Here is a 14,059-nt window from a genome sequence, read left to right on the forward strand (position 1 = left end):
AAGGCACGCCCATCTGCACAGTTGTTTTGCGGAACTTGAGTTCCCTGAGATTGTCCCTGATTGGGCGGCCGTGTTTTGGCGAAAACACAAGCCATCTTATTATTACTTGCCCTTTCGTGATCTGGCGGCTCTCCTCTTTAGATAGGGAGCCGTTATAACCCTTCGTCTTCTGATTCTGATACATAAAAAACGAATCAGATTTGTTTCCCTGTAACATAGATCCCCCACGCCAGAGGGGGTTGAAAATTCTTGCTTTCTGGCCTCGCTGTTCCCATATACCATCATATTCGGCTTCGTTTTGTATACCGTCACTTTGGGCATCAATAAATACTCTTTCGACGACAATCAACAAGCCGAAACGTTAATCTTGTCAACAATCCTCCAACGTCGCGACGACACGACCTTTCTCCTATTCAGTTTTGCAGAACTCACTATTCACCAAAGGTGACCAGCACGAAGTGAGAGGTTGTAGAGAAGGGCCGGGGATTAGGAGCGAGGGAAAGACCACGCACGAACCGCCTATCACTAGCGTGGAGGAGAGTCCTTTGTGTTGGATCGGCATCCGAGGTTGTCTTCTACCGTTCGGGTAATCTGTGCGTGCCACCGTCTACCGGCGAGATCGAGCAGACGTACATCATCTGGGCGAGTAGGCCAAGGAAGGCTGAAGTCCGAGAATCAAAGCTACAATAACTCACAAGGGATAGAAGGAGAACGAAGGACCTCAAACACCATCAATCCCAGATCAACAAACATCTTTTTGTCTTCCATCGCGAGCCCATTAGCGTGCCATAAAGAAAGACCTCCACTCGTCATCTTGCTTCTATTGATCCGATAACAGATCACACACGCCATAACTATCAAATTTGCCTTCGGCTCCGCCGGCAGTCCATTTGCCGCTCAGAAGACGGGCATCTGACTGCTCGCGGTACGTTTACCATTGTGACCATTGTGGCAATTGCACAATAGGCTATTACTGGTGAAAGAGGGAGACAATCCATTCGTAACGTCTTAACGGTGTCTTCATTACGTCTTTACGATCGGATTCCTAGACAGCGGTGTCTGTGCAGGACAAAGGTGCTACGGGGTTTGATTTAACAAAGAGACGTCATTTTCGGTGTGAAAGGCCGCAATCATATACCCATCTCAAGATCAGAAGGGTATTGTGCGGCCAGAAGGGACTACTGTATCTAGGGTATCGAGTGAAGGTGAGTCAGTATATCAACTGTTTCCGCTTGCATCTCTTTCTTTCCTTCCTCTTTCTATTCTGCTGCCCAATGGCAATAAGAGCTGGGCTCAACTTAAGGCGATTTTGCTGGTCAAAATCCGAAGCTCTTTACATCTCCTGTCCCATCTACTAATTTTCGCCGCTCGTGATCCCAACAGTGCTGACTCGTCTCCTTTGTGTCTACAGCTTGATCGAGGAAGTGAGTCAGTGACATGGATCATAGGTCATGGCTATTGGTCGATCGCAGGCTGACTGGCTTTTAAACTTCAAGTTGACATCTCGCCCTGCCTCTAGCTTTACGCAACTGATCGGAACCAGCCGCGTATTTGTATCTCTGTGATCTGTGAGCGGGCACGGACCGTACTCTTGTATTGATCCATGCTGACACCTGTTCCTGTCTTGTGCTCAGATCGGCAACTAGATTTTTATCCAACTTCGGGTCCTCAATTTTTCTTATACCATCCATCTCACTCGTCCAGCAACAGGATCACAAGCTTGACCATGAGCGTCTGTGCTACCCCGCTTCTACACCGGCCATTCTCAGATACGGAGCTCTTCACATCGTCCGGTGGTTCTGTCCCCGCCCCCGCCGAACTCCCTCCTGTGCCTCCCCATGTCGCTCTGCCTATCCCTTTGCCATCGCAATCAACACCATTTTCAACGTTTCAGCAACGACATACGTCTCCTTATCCTATGCCTCAACAACAGACATTCTCAGCTCTTGGCCCAGCTCAGCCAGACGTAGTGCCTACAAACGCTAATATGCCATATGTCGAAACGCCTCCATTTGCTCCCAAGGGCTCAACGCTGAGCTTACCAGATCTTACCCCTGATATACGCCCTCAGACTCCGCTACCGCCGACCCCAGAGCCTTCACCGCCTCGCAGAAAGGTTTTAGGACCAACGATGATGATTAAACTCGCGCCACCAGCAGATGACCACTTTTACCACCAGCGTGATGTACTGGGAATCGAAGCTGAGCCTAGTAGTGCTCATTCGCATGAGTCATCTGGAAGCGCTAGCACAACTCCTTGGCGATTGCCCACGCTGGCTATAGACACTGGATCCATCGATCCATCTCCTTTGCATCGGACGCCTTCTCCAAAACTCCGCACGTCAAGTGGAGCACCTTCACAGGCCATGGTAAAGTCATCTTCGTCTACTGATCCCAAACCGTCCAGACCGAAATCGATGGGACCACCAACACGCCCTAGGCGAAGTCAAACTGCTTATCCTCACGGCCCTGTATCTGTACGTATGGCCGAAAGCCGGAGTACTGACTCTCGAGAAAGGAAGCTCAGAGCGGCCAATGCCCTTAGATCAAGCTCTTATGGCCAAGTAAGATCCGGATCACCTGGTCCTTCCCGAGCACTTTCAGATGCCGGATCTGGATCTGTCACCCCAAGAGCAACCAGTGCAAGCGATTTGGCGCTGCCTGATCTTGGAGGGCCTGACGGTTTAGAGGCGAAAGTTGTATTGCTTGGGTCACAAGGCGTGGGCAAAACGTCACTGATTTTGAGATACACCACTCGCACATTCTCTGTTACTCCCCCACCCGCCACAATCGGCTCTTCACTCCATACCCGCAAGCTTGTGCACTCTGGTGTAAGGGTCAAACTTCAAATTTGGGACACTGCAGGCCAAGAACGCTTTCGTTCTATGGCCCCCATCTATTACAGAGGAGCGCACGTATGTGTGTTGGTTTACGATATCTCTGACAAACAGAGTTTCGAAGATGTTCGAAGTTGGCTTGAGGAGTTGGGAAGAAGTGTACCAAAAGAGACCGTCATTTTTGTGGCTGGAGCCAAGATTGACTTGGACGGTAGGAGAAAGGTGGAGTGAGTATGATTGTAATTTTGGCGAAACAAACTGACGAGCCTTAGTTTCAATTTTGCCAAAGAAATGATTAGGTCGTGGATCAGTCCACCGCCTCCACCACCACCCGTCCTTATGCCGATGACTTCCCCCCCGCAAAGAAGTCTTTTCCGCTCTTCAACCTCTACTTCTCGTATCGATTCTCCTTCACCTACCCCGACTATTTCCCGTGCGCCGTCCACCCGAATTCACTCTTATAGCTCTCACGTTCCTGAACCTGCTCTTCACTCAGCGCCCATCAATTCTTCTTCCAGACATTCCGCCGATTCACCGCGCCCAGTGGCATCTGTGCCCTTCCCTAATCCGAAAGGCATGCCAGTTTCTCCAGATAAAAATGAAGAGAAGATGGTAAATGGAAAACGATTAAGAAGGCACAGTGCAAAACCTTTCCCTGTCAAGGTCACCACCTCTACATCTACCAATCTTGCCACCTCTCCTTCGCGGCTAGAGTTCCCTACATTGCAGTCACCAACTGGACCGACTTCGGCGACTTTTACTGAGCCTGTCGGCCCTTTACTAACTTCTCCAATCTCTTCACCTGGTCATCGCTCATCTGCGGGTAGATTTTCTATCTCAAGCATATCTGAGGTGTTGGGTCTGAACCGAACTGTCAGCATGAGTGGTGCCATTTCTAGCTTACATCACCTTGCAGAAGCACCTTCCTCTTTGCCAATTCAGACTTCGTCGCCTGGATCTCCGCCTTTCAGCTCCCCGCAACTTCCCTTGTCACCACGAACAAGGGTTGAAAGCAGCCCCCTCTTCCCTTCATATGGTTCCGATCGTAGCGCCGGTCGGAAATCTGACGAGTGGTCCAGAAGTGGGTGGAAAATGGGCGAAGGACCTGGCGTGGCAGAGGCCCTTGGTGAATTTGGGGCTGGAGTGAAAAGGAGAGAGTCCGAAGAACTTTTGGCGGGTACCAATAGGTCTTTGCCTGTCCTTGGGAATCCATCTTATAAGGTAAACCAGGTCAGAAGTAGGGCCGGAAGCCTGGGAAGGGATCCCAGATTGATAGGGGAGTTGGAAGAAGGGGGCGACGAATGGGGCGTTCAAGTGGAGAATGTCAGATTGGGGGAGTGCAGTGCTCTCACAGGTGAAGGTAAATCAGCTTATCTTGTCTATCCGGAGCTGGTACTGATTTGCCAACTCAGGCGTGGAAAAGTTATTTAAAGCCATCTCGTCAATCCTCGTGGAAAGAAAAGACAAGATTGAGAGGGAGAGGCTGCTGAGACGCAAGAACAGTGTTATCCTCGTTGATCCTTCGACAAACCCCAAGGGATTGGACAAGGAGAAGAAGTCTGGGTGTTGCGTATAAGCATACCCTGTCCTTTGAGTGAGATTATTTAAACACGGACCGACCTTGACCTATTTGTACGAGTACTTAACGAACTTACGACTTGACGAACATGACGTCTCCTGAGCCTCTTTCGATTTTCTTATTTTGATCGCATATGCTTGCTTGGCTATGTGTGACTGTACTTTAGCTCATAGCCTTTCACTGTCCGCCCCACGGGTCAACAATTATAAGTATTCATCTCCAGTAGTTTCTTATTTTCCTTGTTCAAGCGATTATTGTGATGTCTGACCCGGATATGTATAATGTCTTTGAGAACAATGGCTGTGCCATATGCATGTCCCTTTCTGACCCTTTACTTGCTATCACAAGGTCAATTTCTTCATTCTCTTCATCCACGTCGTTTCTTCTTTTGCTAACCGCCATTCCGCAGCAGCCAATAGTTTGATTATTTGAATGGAGTCCTCTCGTCTAATAGTGTATACCAAGCCACAACTAATAAAAAATCTTACGTAATTAACTATTACTTACTATGTACGAGCGAGTATTCTCAACAGCAAATCCGCACGCCGGTGACAGACAACCACGCAGCAGAGTCCGTCCGCCCGAGTTTTAGTAGCTTCAAGGATTATCACCAGCCTTCTGTCCATTTTATATTTCAACACCCCATTTTAACCCATTAAAAGCACCCATTGGAGCCGTCAAGAGGCTAGCAACTCTCCAAACTGTCATCCATCCGTCTGCGTCCAAAAATGGCATCCCCGCTTTTGCCTCTTTCGGGATCATCACACCCTTCTTCAACCGGTGGTGGTTCCCGACGATGGGATCCTTCGGGCGGTGCAGGGTTTGGGGGTTCAAGAAGTATGGGTCTAGGCATTGAGATGGATACTGGACTGGGAACAGGAAGAGGAGGATTGTCTACGCAGTTGAAGAGGTTAACAAAATTCAGGAGCATGGTACGTCTCCAGCGACAAAAGCGCGCGCGACATCCAGAAATGGGATACGGTTGGGCTGACAATGAACGCTATATGCAGGACTTTGAGCTGGCTTTTTGGCAACTGACATATTTGGTCGTTGCCCCTAGAAGAGTGTACAAACAGACATACCATCAGTGAGTTTCCGTCGTATTATAAAGCTATCGGAGCTTGACGGAGCACGTTCTTGTAATAGCAAGCAAACGAAGAATCAGTGGGCGCGAGATGAGTGAGTAGATGCAGGGCAACACGCTACCCGGGAACATTGCTGACTTAGAATTAGCCCGGCGATGCTCATCCTGATAGCAGGATGCTTAGCAGGTATGACTCCCCGCTGATCGGTTGTCTTTAGCAATTGAAAGCATGCGATGCTGACTCTTGAACGCAGCCGCCGGTGTCGCTTGGTCACTTGTATACCGCCTCCCTATCTCAAACCTCATAGCCTTGCCTCTTCTCATGATTTTCCGAGATTTCCTGCTTTCTTCGCTAGCCGTCGCGACGGTCCTCTACTTCCTCTCTAACCGCCTCCTCCTCGCGCCTTCTGTTCCCCATGCCTCAGCATCAGATAATAGGGTGGAATTCGCCTATGCGTTCGATGTCGCTGTGAACTCATTCTTCCCAATGTTCTTGACTGTCTATGTCGGACTATTGCCATTGGCCGCTGTCGTCGTCCGAGACAACTGGGTTTGTCTCTGGGCCGGAAAGTAAGATTACCAGTATGCTAAGCGATGATATGTCAGCTAATTATACCGTCCCAGTACACTTTTCTTGATCGCTCAAGTCCAATATGTCTATGTGACCTACTTGGGTTACGCCGCACTTCCATTCGTAGCTCGCTCGCAGATCTTACTGTCTCCCCTGCTTCCCATCTTTGGCGGGTAAGTCTGATGCTCATCCAGTCTGCATTTCTACTGATTCGTCACCAAGGTATCTTTTGAGTCTGTTGGGATTCAACACTGCCAAGCACGCGTTGGAGCTTTACTTCCGGCAAAGCTGGAAGTGAATGGGTCAATTGTTAGGAGGCCGTATAGAAGGTTTTTAGGTATTGACGATGTAGGATCATTTTATCCCAATACGGTCAATCGCCATGCATGTTATCTTGTTTACCCCAATAGTTAGCTGTTGCAAAGATTGGGCCGCAGCCGAAATGGCGGTGTAACGCACCGAGATCTGGACACCCGACGGATGTCCTAGGGACGTCCTCGCTGCATGGGTTCGAGGACGTCCTGAGGACGTCCAGGACTCATCCACCGTGCCTCGCATTTAGGGGAGATATGTTGAACTCCGTTTCCCGACTCACCTCCGTCAACATTGCGGATGTTCATCAGGCATCGACGCGTCTTTTTCGTCCTGTGTGCTTAATCTTTTTGTTTTCTCAGCGATCCCGGAACACGTACACTATTTGACTTACACGCGATTATGCGATACTCCCTCACCTCCTCTCCACCTGTCACGAACTATCCATTCTCTTCATCGCCTCTCAACCCTTACACACACCCGCACTCGATTACAAGCGTCTGCCCATCAATGCCTGCATCCTCCTCCTCACCGCCCCGATCATCTCCTACTCCATGTTTAAGGCAACTGCCGCATCCCGCACCGCTTTTCCGGTCGTCTCCTGTCTCGGGTAAGGGCAAGCTGTCAACGAGATATCAACGGCCAGCTAGAAAGAGTTTGCCGTCTTCCCTAACCGCTGGCCCATCAGATCTAGGGACGCGTGACACCGATCTATTTTCAGAAGGCACAACACCTTTAGAAGGTGCCATGTGGAGGGAAAGGTTCTCCAGACGGATAGAAGAAAGGGAAAGAAGAAGAAATGCAAGAGACGCGAATTTGAATCGACGGCGCGGAATCGACGGCTTTGGTCTTCGTGGAGTTACCCTGGATGAGGATGAAGCTGAACGAAAGGCTCAAGAAGATGATGAAGAGGTATGCGTACTTACTCAATAAATAACTTCAATGATGCTTATGATGGTCGCAACAGATATTCAGACGGATAGTAATCTTACAAAGAAAAAAGGCAAACCATGCCGCTCTCGTCTCCGAAGAACAAGAAACAGGCGGATCAGATCCCAACCTCCCCGAATTCTGGGAAGAAGAGCTGAAGACCATGGAGAATGAAGAAAGGGAACTTTTCGGAAGATTAAATCAGCATGTTGAAGACGGCCCATGGAATGAGCGAAGCGAGATAGAAGAGGACATATGGGCAAGGGAAGCTGCAGAGGCTGAAGAGGTGGAAAGAGAAGCCGAGATGGCGAGGATGATGGAAGAGTTTGAGCGAAATGTCTTGTCCGGTATGCCCAATCATCAACATTCGCAACCGTCACAAAAGCAACAGCATCTTGTTGCAGGAGATGTGGACATGGACGTTGACTGGAACCAGCTTGATTCTATGGACATTGAATAGTGCTCTGCATCTCCTAATGGCTAAGCAGACGACCTTATTTGTAGGCCAAAACCGTTTTGATTGTAAAGTGAAAGAATACTCGTTGTATGTAGACGGCGCTTTGTGTATGTATATCTCAGTCTACCAATTGTTGCCATTATATCACAGGAAGTCAACGCTTAATGCGCGACCTTGTACGTGCGATATAAAGACTGTATTCGCATACTGTTTGATCGAGGTCAGAGTCAAGGAAGTTTGGTGAAATAGTAAGCTGTTTTTATCGCGAAAGCCGAGCAACGTGCCCGGGCGCCGAGTTATTCATTCTTTCCTAATAGGCGCTTACTTTCAGTATCCACGTCTGCTTACTCTAGCATCCTCCACTTTGACATCAGGAATCAGCTGTTTTCTCCAGCAAAGCTTACTCTTGTCTGTGTCTGTATTCTCCTATACGCCATCGAAGGCGAATACAGGCGCATATGAATAAACGAAATAATGAAGGTATTATTCAGTGAATGACAAATCCAGGCTACGTAAACTATTCTTCCTATCTTATGAAGACTCTTCCACATCTTTCTACGAAATCGGCGTTACTAAGCCGGTGCTGAGGACCTCCACCGTCCTCCACCGGAAACTAGTCCTCGTTACGTAGCAGATCGCCTTCCCGTCGGTCCATCCTCCTATATTACAGTTCCCTTGTTATGGACATTTCCTCTTTCTCTTCCAACAAATCCCAACAATCTCACTCTCTCCCACACAGATTGACGGCTCTTCCATAATGTCTTCCCCTCAGATCCCTCAAACTATGCGTGCCTGGGTCCAAACCGAGGTTAGTCGAGCTGTCGACGAACCAACGGAAATTTGTAGATTCAGCTAACGAACTTTACAGGACAACACACTCGCTATCCAGGAGACCCCAGTCCCTCAGCCCATGGCCAACCAGGTCCTCATCAAGGTCGAGTACGCTGCACAAGTATGTTAAACATAACTTCTTCCCCCAATGACATGCTTGGCAGCTCACACTTTCCTTAGAACCCCACCGACTGGAAGCATGCAGAGTTCCTCTCCCTTCCTGGCGTCATTAACGGCTGTGACTATGCTGGTACCGTTGTGAAAGTTGGCTCTAACCTCAAAACCCCTCTCAAGGTCGGCGACAAGGTTGCCGGTACCGTCCACGGTGGTTACTTCAAGGATGAGGGCTCTTATGCCGATTATGCTACTGTCGATAGCGATATGTGCTTCGTGGTTCCCGAGGGTATGAAGTTGGAGGACGCCGCCACTTTCGGTGTCGCTTGGGTCACCGCTTGTCAGGTAAGTGCATTTTGGCTATGTAAATGAACTTAAATGCTTAGCATGTATTGTAGACCATCGTTCAGCGACAAGGAAAGGCTTTCCCTCCCGGTGATACTAAGGTTTCTGGTAATCCCTGGGTGGGTCTCTTGTCTCACCACTGATACATATATTTCTCTGACCTTTTTGCGCAGTACATCATCTACGGTGCTTCTACGTCTGTCGGTCTTTTCGGTATCCAAGTCGCCAAGTCCCTGGGCTACAAAGTTCTCGGTGTCTGCTCCCCTCACTCTTTCGACCTCGCCAAGTCATACGGTGCCGACGCTACCGTTTCTTATCATGACCAGGAGAAAGCCATTGTCGAGGCTTTGAAGATTACCGATGGTGGTGCTGAGTATGCCCTTGATACCATCTCTGAGGGTGACACTTTCAGGGTCACCATTGGTATGATGGGCAAGAAGGGCAAGCAGCTCAACTGTATCCTCGCTGTTCCTGACGAGGTCAAGCAGATCAACCCTAATCTCAAGGTTGAATGGTCTCTCATGTACACCCTCTTCGGTGTTGTGAGTCTCGGAGATCATGTTTTGTGATTGTGCCATATGCTGAGACATATTGTATCTAGGATTTCATCTTCACTCCTCGTATCCCCAACTCTGAAGTTTTGCCCGCCAGTAAGGAAGACCGAGCCTTTGGTGAAGAAACTTTCGCCAAGACTCCCGAGTTAATTACCAAGTTTGGCGTCAAGCCCAACCCTGTGGTCATTGCCGGCGGTTTTGAAGACGTTATCAAGGCCTTGGATGCCCTGAAGGTGGGTTTTACTGATCTTTGTCAGCGGAATAACTGCTGACTTGGAACTTACGTTTACGTAGAATGGCAAAGTGTCTGGCAAGAAGCAGGTTATCAAAATCTCCGCTTAGCTATCTTACGAATCTGATAACCAAAATCAATTGATGTCAGTCTGTATAAATACAATTATCGAATAGATTAAATATAGCTTGTTCCACAGCGATTGCATCACCTGAGATTAAAAAAACTAGGCAAAACTGGGGAGATAATAATTCAAACTCCTGATGTATGCATAAACTGTGGCGACTATCTTGATTGTCTTTCCCTTTGCTACATTGCTCATTGCAGACTTTTTAATAGACCTGTCAAGAATTAACTCCCTGTTAGCCGGAAGCTTTCGATTGTTCCACTGGTTACTTGCCTTCTTCTTCTCGTCCATAGAGAAACCTCCAGGACCGATGTTGACAAGCAACAAGAGACCACCGACGATGGCTATGATAACGGAATCAGCTATAATTCCGAGTCTCACGTTATTCACACTTACACAAGGTCTGGAAGCTATGCCATCCCATCAGCAGTTATACGCATGGCACGTGTAAAAAGATTACTCACAAGTCGTACTTGAGGAAGTCCCTCTGAGGGTGAGCAGCGTGGACACTCCACCAATTGTTAATGAAGACGTTGAAGATGCTCAGAAGAGCGACAAGGAAACTGGCGCTCCACTTGGCCTTGAAGCCGACGGCGACCATGACACAGGCGCCCAAACCAACGATGGAGACGATGACACGGGCGAAAGACCAGTTGCCTTGGAAGACGAAACCAATGAAAAGGAAGATGAGGAGGATTCGGCCGGCAAGCTGGAAGCTGTGGATAGGTTAATGACTTTGATTGGATTGGATATAAACAAGACGTACTACTTGCGTCGGTCAGTCTCGCTCAAAGTGGGCAAGCCAGCGAAGAGCTTCTTGTTCTTCTGCAAAGAGTCGGAGAGAACCATGAGAAGTCCTCCAACAACACTAAGATTGCGAAGGAAGAAAGAAAGGTCGAAAAGGAGACCGTAACCAATGCCTGGGAACGATCAGTTTTGACTGACCGTTATGACGAAACCGACAGGACAACAACATACCTTGAGAAGCAACCACTCCGAGAAGGCAAAAGACAGAGTATTCGGGGTATCTCTTGGAGATGACTCCGAAAGAACCAGAAAGCATGGCCTGATACAAAGGCTTTCAGCTTTTGCCGGGACGGTACAAAGGGGTATTAACGAAAGTGACATACCACGACGTTGATCAAGAGGAACAAGTGGGAAATGCCCCAAGGGAAGTGTCGATGTCTGTCAATAAAGTGTCAATGACTAGTCTGTTCAAAGAGTCAAATGCAACAGACTTTTGAAGGTACCACAGCTGGTCACCCCATTGAGTAAGGATTCTCAAAGCGTCTGCAGGCCATCCATCAGTTGCTGATGCCAGACACAGAACCAACAACATCCTCACCTTCAAGGAACGTGACCACAATGAGGAACCTGGCCAAGGCAGGCACATATGGTCGGATAGGCTATTTTCGTCAGCATCGCATACGCTCTGCTCGTCTCCCCATCACAAACCGAATCCTAGCCGCGGGAAGCTAGGGGGCGGTTATAAGTACGCAACTTACCTGGGTGTAAGTCTCAATCACATCTTCCACCTTGCTACTCCATTTTTGGATATTTGCAAGCATCTCATTGTCGCTGAACCTTTGGGTCTCGGTTGGCCGGGAGATGGGGTCCGGGGCGTACCCGCCGCCGATGCCGCCCCCCATAGGCGACTGACGAGGGATGTTGGGGTTGAGGTGAATGCGTTGGGACATGCCTGTGGATGTTTACTGGGATATGGGCAAATAGGGTACTTGGGTCGGGTAAAAGGTAGGACGGAAAAAGGTGGATTCAAAGTGCCGCGCTGGAGGGAGGAGGGGTTTCAGCTCACCAGAGTCTAAGAGAGAAACCACTACAGCGTCATCGCCGGAACCTTCTTCACCGAACAGCGGCGACCTCCGACCTGTCCCTCGCCTCACTTTCTTTCTGCATAATAAATAATATCTCGAAACAGTCAAGGGTGGCCTACTCAAAAGGCCTCAGAAAGCTGAAATGCCACTGCATGCACGATGATATGCAACAACAGATAAGACATTGGAAATGACTTCCAATCAAACATGCCTAAAGTCCCCCGAGACCAATCGTTCTCCGTCTCCTGCCCCCCCAGTTCCCACTTGTCACCTCTTCTTCTTCCTTTCTTCTCTTTCCCTTCCCCCCTTTCTTACTTTCCAGACCCATAGCATATCTCATTTCCATCTCATCATCGCTGGCTTCAGTTGCGGCATCGGCTCCTGAAGAGAAACCAGGTGGATAAACGTTGTAAGCCGGAGCACCGAACGATCCGAATTTCCGTCTGCAGACGGAAGAGCCGTGTTCAAAATACTCTGCTCTAGTTATTGGATAAGTTGACATGTAGACTTCTGATGAAGTCAAAGCTGTAGCAGAAGTGTAGGCCGGACTTGCGGGACTGATGAAAAAAGTTAGAGGGGACAGTTGTAGGGAGGGAAGGAAAAAAAAAACATACTCAAATACTTCATAGATACCGATCTCATACTCGACAGGGCAAAGAGCCTGTAAATCTCGCTCTCTGCTCATCCATTAGTTTCGAAAGGCACCAGTCTGTTTAGTTCACTCACAGTCGTTCTCCCAAATTCTCGATGTTACCCAAACCACCAATTATTCCAATATGAGCCCAGAACATGCCTCTTAATTCTTCAGGCATCCGCGAGATTACATATGCTATCGTTTCTGGCAGGCCAGTTTGCTTTAGTCCTGCAGCTTACAATCAGCTTCATAACATTATTTTGTGTGTAAACGCATACCAATGTCTGAGGGATGGAATAGGAGTTCCGGGCCGGCGAATCGCTCATTCCCCATCCAAAGCACCTGCTCCTCATCTTCTGGCTTTCGTTTACCGCTCACCTCTTCTATGTCGTTTATCTCCTCTGGTGGAGCAGCGTTGGGCCCCGATCGGATATAACCCGTGCGTGAAGTCGAGTTGGCTGAAAAGTCAGGGAGAACATATTCCTGAATAATTGGGTTCTTCCTTGGTTTCGCTCTGCATTATCTGTCAGCTCAGATAACGTCAAAAAGAAGCAGGGTGGACGTACTTGCAGGTCTCAACGTCACCCTTCCAATTCAAGCTCACATAGCCGCATGCCTCTCTTACAGAATTGACGACATGAGTCTGGTCAAGCATGTTCCATTGTCTGAAGGATATTAGATGTTTGAGATGGTTTGTTAAGAGCTTGCCGCCGACATCAATCCTAATACAAACCGCTAATCAGTTTTACTGGGACCTGCTTGTATACGAGCGAAACGTACCGCTTAACGTGTTCCCAAATGATCTGACCATCACGTATAGGTACAACGTGCGTATATGAATAACCCATATCAACCACAATTGTACACTGAGGAGGAATGCCTTGCTCAGACTCGTATAGTCCGCCATACGGTATCAGAGCAGCAGCTTGACAAAGGTATCAGCGTTACTCTAGGCAGATACGCTTTACAACTCACGGGCACATCTGAAATAGCTCTGAAACTCAAATTCCTCAAAGATCATCTGGTCGTACGTTTCTGCTATGTTGGGGAGGTTGAAATAAGGCTCTGTGACCAATAAGGAAGTTTCAGTAGGGTTAATCTAAACCATTTTCAATCAGCGTGACAATTGTTTAGTCGATAATGCAAGGTACGTTTAACACAGAGGGTGAAAATAATCGATCCCATATTATTCTCTCGGCATCCCAGTTCACTAACATTCCCTTCGAATAGCATTAGTCCTCAATCTCATTTGGCCAGCAATTAACTGTATACGCGCCTTTTCAAACGGCCGCCTATAGACGATACCAGAAAGATCTTTACAATTATCAATCTCATCCCCTACATAAACCTTCTTCTCAGTCCTTGATTTAGCTATGGAATTGGGCAGTACTCTACAGTACAATTAGCTCAACCCAGTCGCTATCAGAAGTCCTGGAAGACACAGTTTACACACCTTGGCTCCCAATCGACTCCCGATATACCCGCCTTGATCTCATAAGCCCCATTGTCTATTATGAGAATCGGCGGTGTGGTCATTATTGTGAAGGCCAGGACCACAGAATTTAGTCGTCGGATGTGTGTAAACTATGAGTTAAAAGCTGTAAACAAATCGACGGATCGA

General features: G+C 48.3%; 6 protein-coding genes; 4 read left to right on the top strand and 2 right to left on the bottom strand.

Annotated features, from left to right (window-relative positions):
• The first annotated feature begins 119 nt into the window (after positions 1–119).
• On the top strand, positions 120–4,748 carry CNAG_04655 (rab family, other). XM_012196621.1 has 6 exons: positions 120–1,205; positions 1,412–1,424; positions 1,497–1,568; positions 1,635–3,063; positions 3,109–4,196; positions 4,249–4,748. Exons 4-6 carry the CDS (start codon positions 1,727–1,729, stop codon positions 4,410–4,412), a joined length of 2,589 nt encoding a protein of 862 aa, XP_012052011.1. The 5' UTR covers positions 120–1,205; positions 1,412–1,424; positions 1,497–1,568; positions 1,635–1,726; the 3' UTR covers positions 4,413–4,748.
• A 183-nt stretch (positions 4,749–4,931) lies between these two features.
• CNAG_04654 (UNC-50 family protein) lies at positions 4,932–6,479 on the top strand. XM_012196622.1 has 7 exons: positions 4,932–5,347; positions 5,426–5,502; positions 5,562–5,594; positions 5,649–5,686; positions 5,754–6,069; positions 6,124–6,243; positions 6,293–6,479. The coding sequence occupies exons 1-7, from the start codon at positions 5,144–5,146 to the stop codon at positions 6,366–6,368; spliced, it is 864 nt and encodes a 287-aa protein (XP_012052012.1). The 5' UTR covers positions 4,932–5,143; the 3' UTR covers positions 6,369–6,479.
• A 202-nt stretch (positions 6,480–6,681) lies between these two features.
• On the top strand, positions 6,682–7,905 carry CNAG_04653 (hypothetical protein). XM_012196623.1 has 2 exons: positions 6,682–7,294; positions 7,350–7,905. Exons 1-2 carry the CDS (start codon positions 6,785–6,787, stop codon positions 7,770–7,772), a joined length of 933 nt encoding a protein of 310 aa, XP_012052013.1. The 5' UTR covers positions 6,682–6,784; the 3' UTR covers positions 7,773–7,905.
• Positions 7,906–8,127: 222 nt separating this feature from the next.
• CNAG_04652 (enoyl reductase) lies at positions 8,128–10,386 on the top strand. XM_012196731.1 has 7 exons: positions 8,128–8,577; positions 8,638–8,721; positions 8,781–9,059; positions 9,113–9,178; positions 9,233–9,601; positions 9,661–9,846; positions 9,908–10,386. Exons 1-7 carry the CDS (start codon positions 8,527–8,529, stop codon positions 9,953–9,955), a joined length of 1,083 nt encoding a protein of 360 aa, XP_012052121.1. The 5' UTR covers positions 8,128–8,526; the 3' UTR covers positions 9,956–10,386.
• Positions 9,943–11,780, bottom strand: CNAG_04651 (hypothetical protein). XM_012196624.1 has 10 exons: positions 11,478–11,780; positions 11,318–11,378; positions 11,211–11,262; positions 11,103–11,157; positions 10,951–11,038; positions 10,739–10,892; positions 10,437–10,688; positions 10,369–10,382; positions 10,246–10,316; positions 9,943–10,186 (listed from the first exon to the last, which is right to left on the bottom strand). The coding sequence occupies exons 1-10, from the start codon at positions 11,667–11,669 to the stop codon at positions 10,178–10,180; spliced, it is 948 nt and encodes a 315-aa protein (XP_012052014.1). The 5' UTR covers positions 11,670–11,780; the 3' UTR covers positions 9,943–10,177.
• Positions 11,781–11,918: 138 nt separating this feature from the next.
• On the bottom strand, positions 11,919–14,053 carry CNAG_04650 (actin-like protein ARP6). XM_012196625.1 has 10 exons: positions 13,892–14,053; positions 13,715–13,829; positions 13,590–13,658; positions 13,414–13,537; positions 13,219–13,363; positions 13,005–13,160; positions 12,717–12,952; positions 12,531–12,666; positions 12,419–12,481; positions 11,919–12,361 (listed from the first exon to the last, which is right to left on the bottom strand). The coding sequence occupies exons 1-10, from the start codon at positions 13,972–13,974 to the stop codon at positions 12,016–12,018; spliced, it is 1,473 nt and encodes a 490-aa protein (XP_012052015.1). The 5' UTR covers positions 13,975–14,053; the 3' UTR covers positions 11,919–12,015.
• Positions 14,054–14,059: the final 6 nt, after the last annotated feature.

The sequence above is a fragment of the Cryptococcus neoformans genome, chromosome 10 (assembly GCF_000149245.1).
Source record: "Cryptococcus neoformans var. grubii H99 chromosome 10, complete sequence".
In the NCBI taxonomy this organism is placed as follows: domain Eukaryota; kingdom Fungi; phylum Basidiomycota; class Tremellomycetes; order Tremellales; family Cryptococcaceae; genus Cryptococcus; species Cryptococcus neoformans.

Excerpts from the sequence above, each read along its gene's own strand:
- CNAG_04655 (XM_012196621.1), top strand. The coding sequence starts at position 1,727 with ATGAGCGTCTGTGCTACCCCGCTTCTACACCGGCCATTCTCAGATACG. Across the intron at positions 3,064-3,108 it reads GACGGTAGGAGAAAGGTGGA|TTTCAATTTTGCCAAAGAAA; the intron begins GTGAGTATGATT and ends GACGAGCCTTAG. Across the intron at positions 4,197-4,248 it reads CAGTGCTCTCACAGGTGAAG|GCGTGGAAAAGTTATTTAAA; the intron begins GTAAATCAGCTT and ends TTGCCAACTCAG.
- CNAG_04651 (XM_012196624.1), bottom strand. The coding sequence starts at position 11,669 with ATGTCCCAACGCATTCACCTCAACCCCAACATCCCTCGTCAGTCGCCT. Across the intron at positions 11,158-11,210 it reads CAGCTGTGGTACCTTCAAAA|ACATCGACACTTCCCTTGGG; the intron begins GTCTGTTGCATT and ends CTTTATTGACAG. Across the intron at positions 10,689-10,738 it reads GAGACTGACCGACGCAAGTA|CTTCCAGCTTGCCGGCCGAA; the intron begins GTACGTCTTGTT and ends ACCTATCCACAG.
- CNAG_04650 (XM_012196625.1), bottom strand. The coding sequence starts at position 13,974 with ATGACCACACCGCCGATTCTCATAATAGACAATGGGGCTTATGAGATC. Across the intron at positions 13,538-13,589 it reads TTTCACCCTCTGTGTTAAAC|ATTAACCCTACTGAAACTTC; the intron begins GTACCTTGCATT and ends AAAATGGTTTAG. Across the intron at positions 13,364-13,413 it reads GAGCTATTTCAGATGTGCCC|CTGCTGCTCTGATACCGTAT; the intron begins GTGAGTTGTAAA and ends ACCTTTGTCAAG.
- CNAG_04653 (XM_012196623.1), top strand. The coding sequence starts at position 6,785 with ATGCGATACTCCCTCACCTCCTCTCCACCTGTCACGAACTATCCATTC. Across the intron at positions 7,295-7,349 it reads CTCAAGAAGATGATGAAGAG|ATATTCAGACGGATAGTAAT; the intron begins GTATGCGTACTT and ends TGGTCGCAACAG.
- CNAG_04652 (XM_012196731.1), top strand. The coding sequence starts at position 8,527 with ATGTCTTCCCCTCAGATCCCTCAAACTATGCGTGCCTGGGTCCAAACC. Across the intron at positions 8,578-8,637 it reads GTGCCTGGGTCCAAACCGAG|GACAACACACTCGCTATCCA; the intron begins GTTAGTCGAGCT and ends CGAACTTTACAG. Across the intron at positions 9,847-9,907 it reads AGGCCTTGGATGCCCTGAAG|AATGGCAAAGTGTCTGGCAA; the intron begins GTGGGTTTTACT and ends ACGTTTACGTAG.
- CNAG_04654 (XM_012196622.1), top strand. The coding sequence starts at position 5,144 with ATGGCATCCCCGCTTTTGCCTCTTTCGGGATCATCACACCCTTCTTCA. Across the intron at positions 5,503-5,561 it reads TACAAACAGACATACCATCA|CAAGCAAACGAAGAATCAGT; the intron begins GTGAGTTTCCGT and ends TTCTTGTAATAG. Across the intron at positions 5,595-5,648 it reads AATCAGTGGGCGCGAGATGA|CCCGGCGATGCTCATCCTGA; the intron begins GTGAGTAGATGC and ends ACTTAGAATTAG.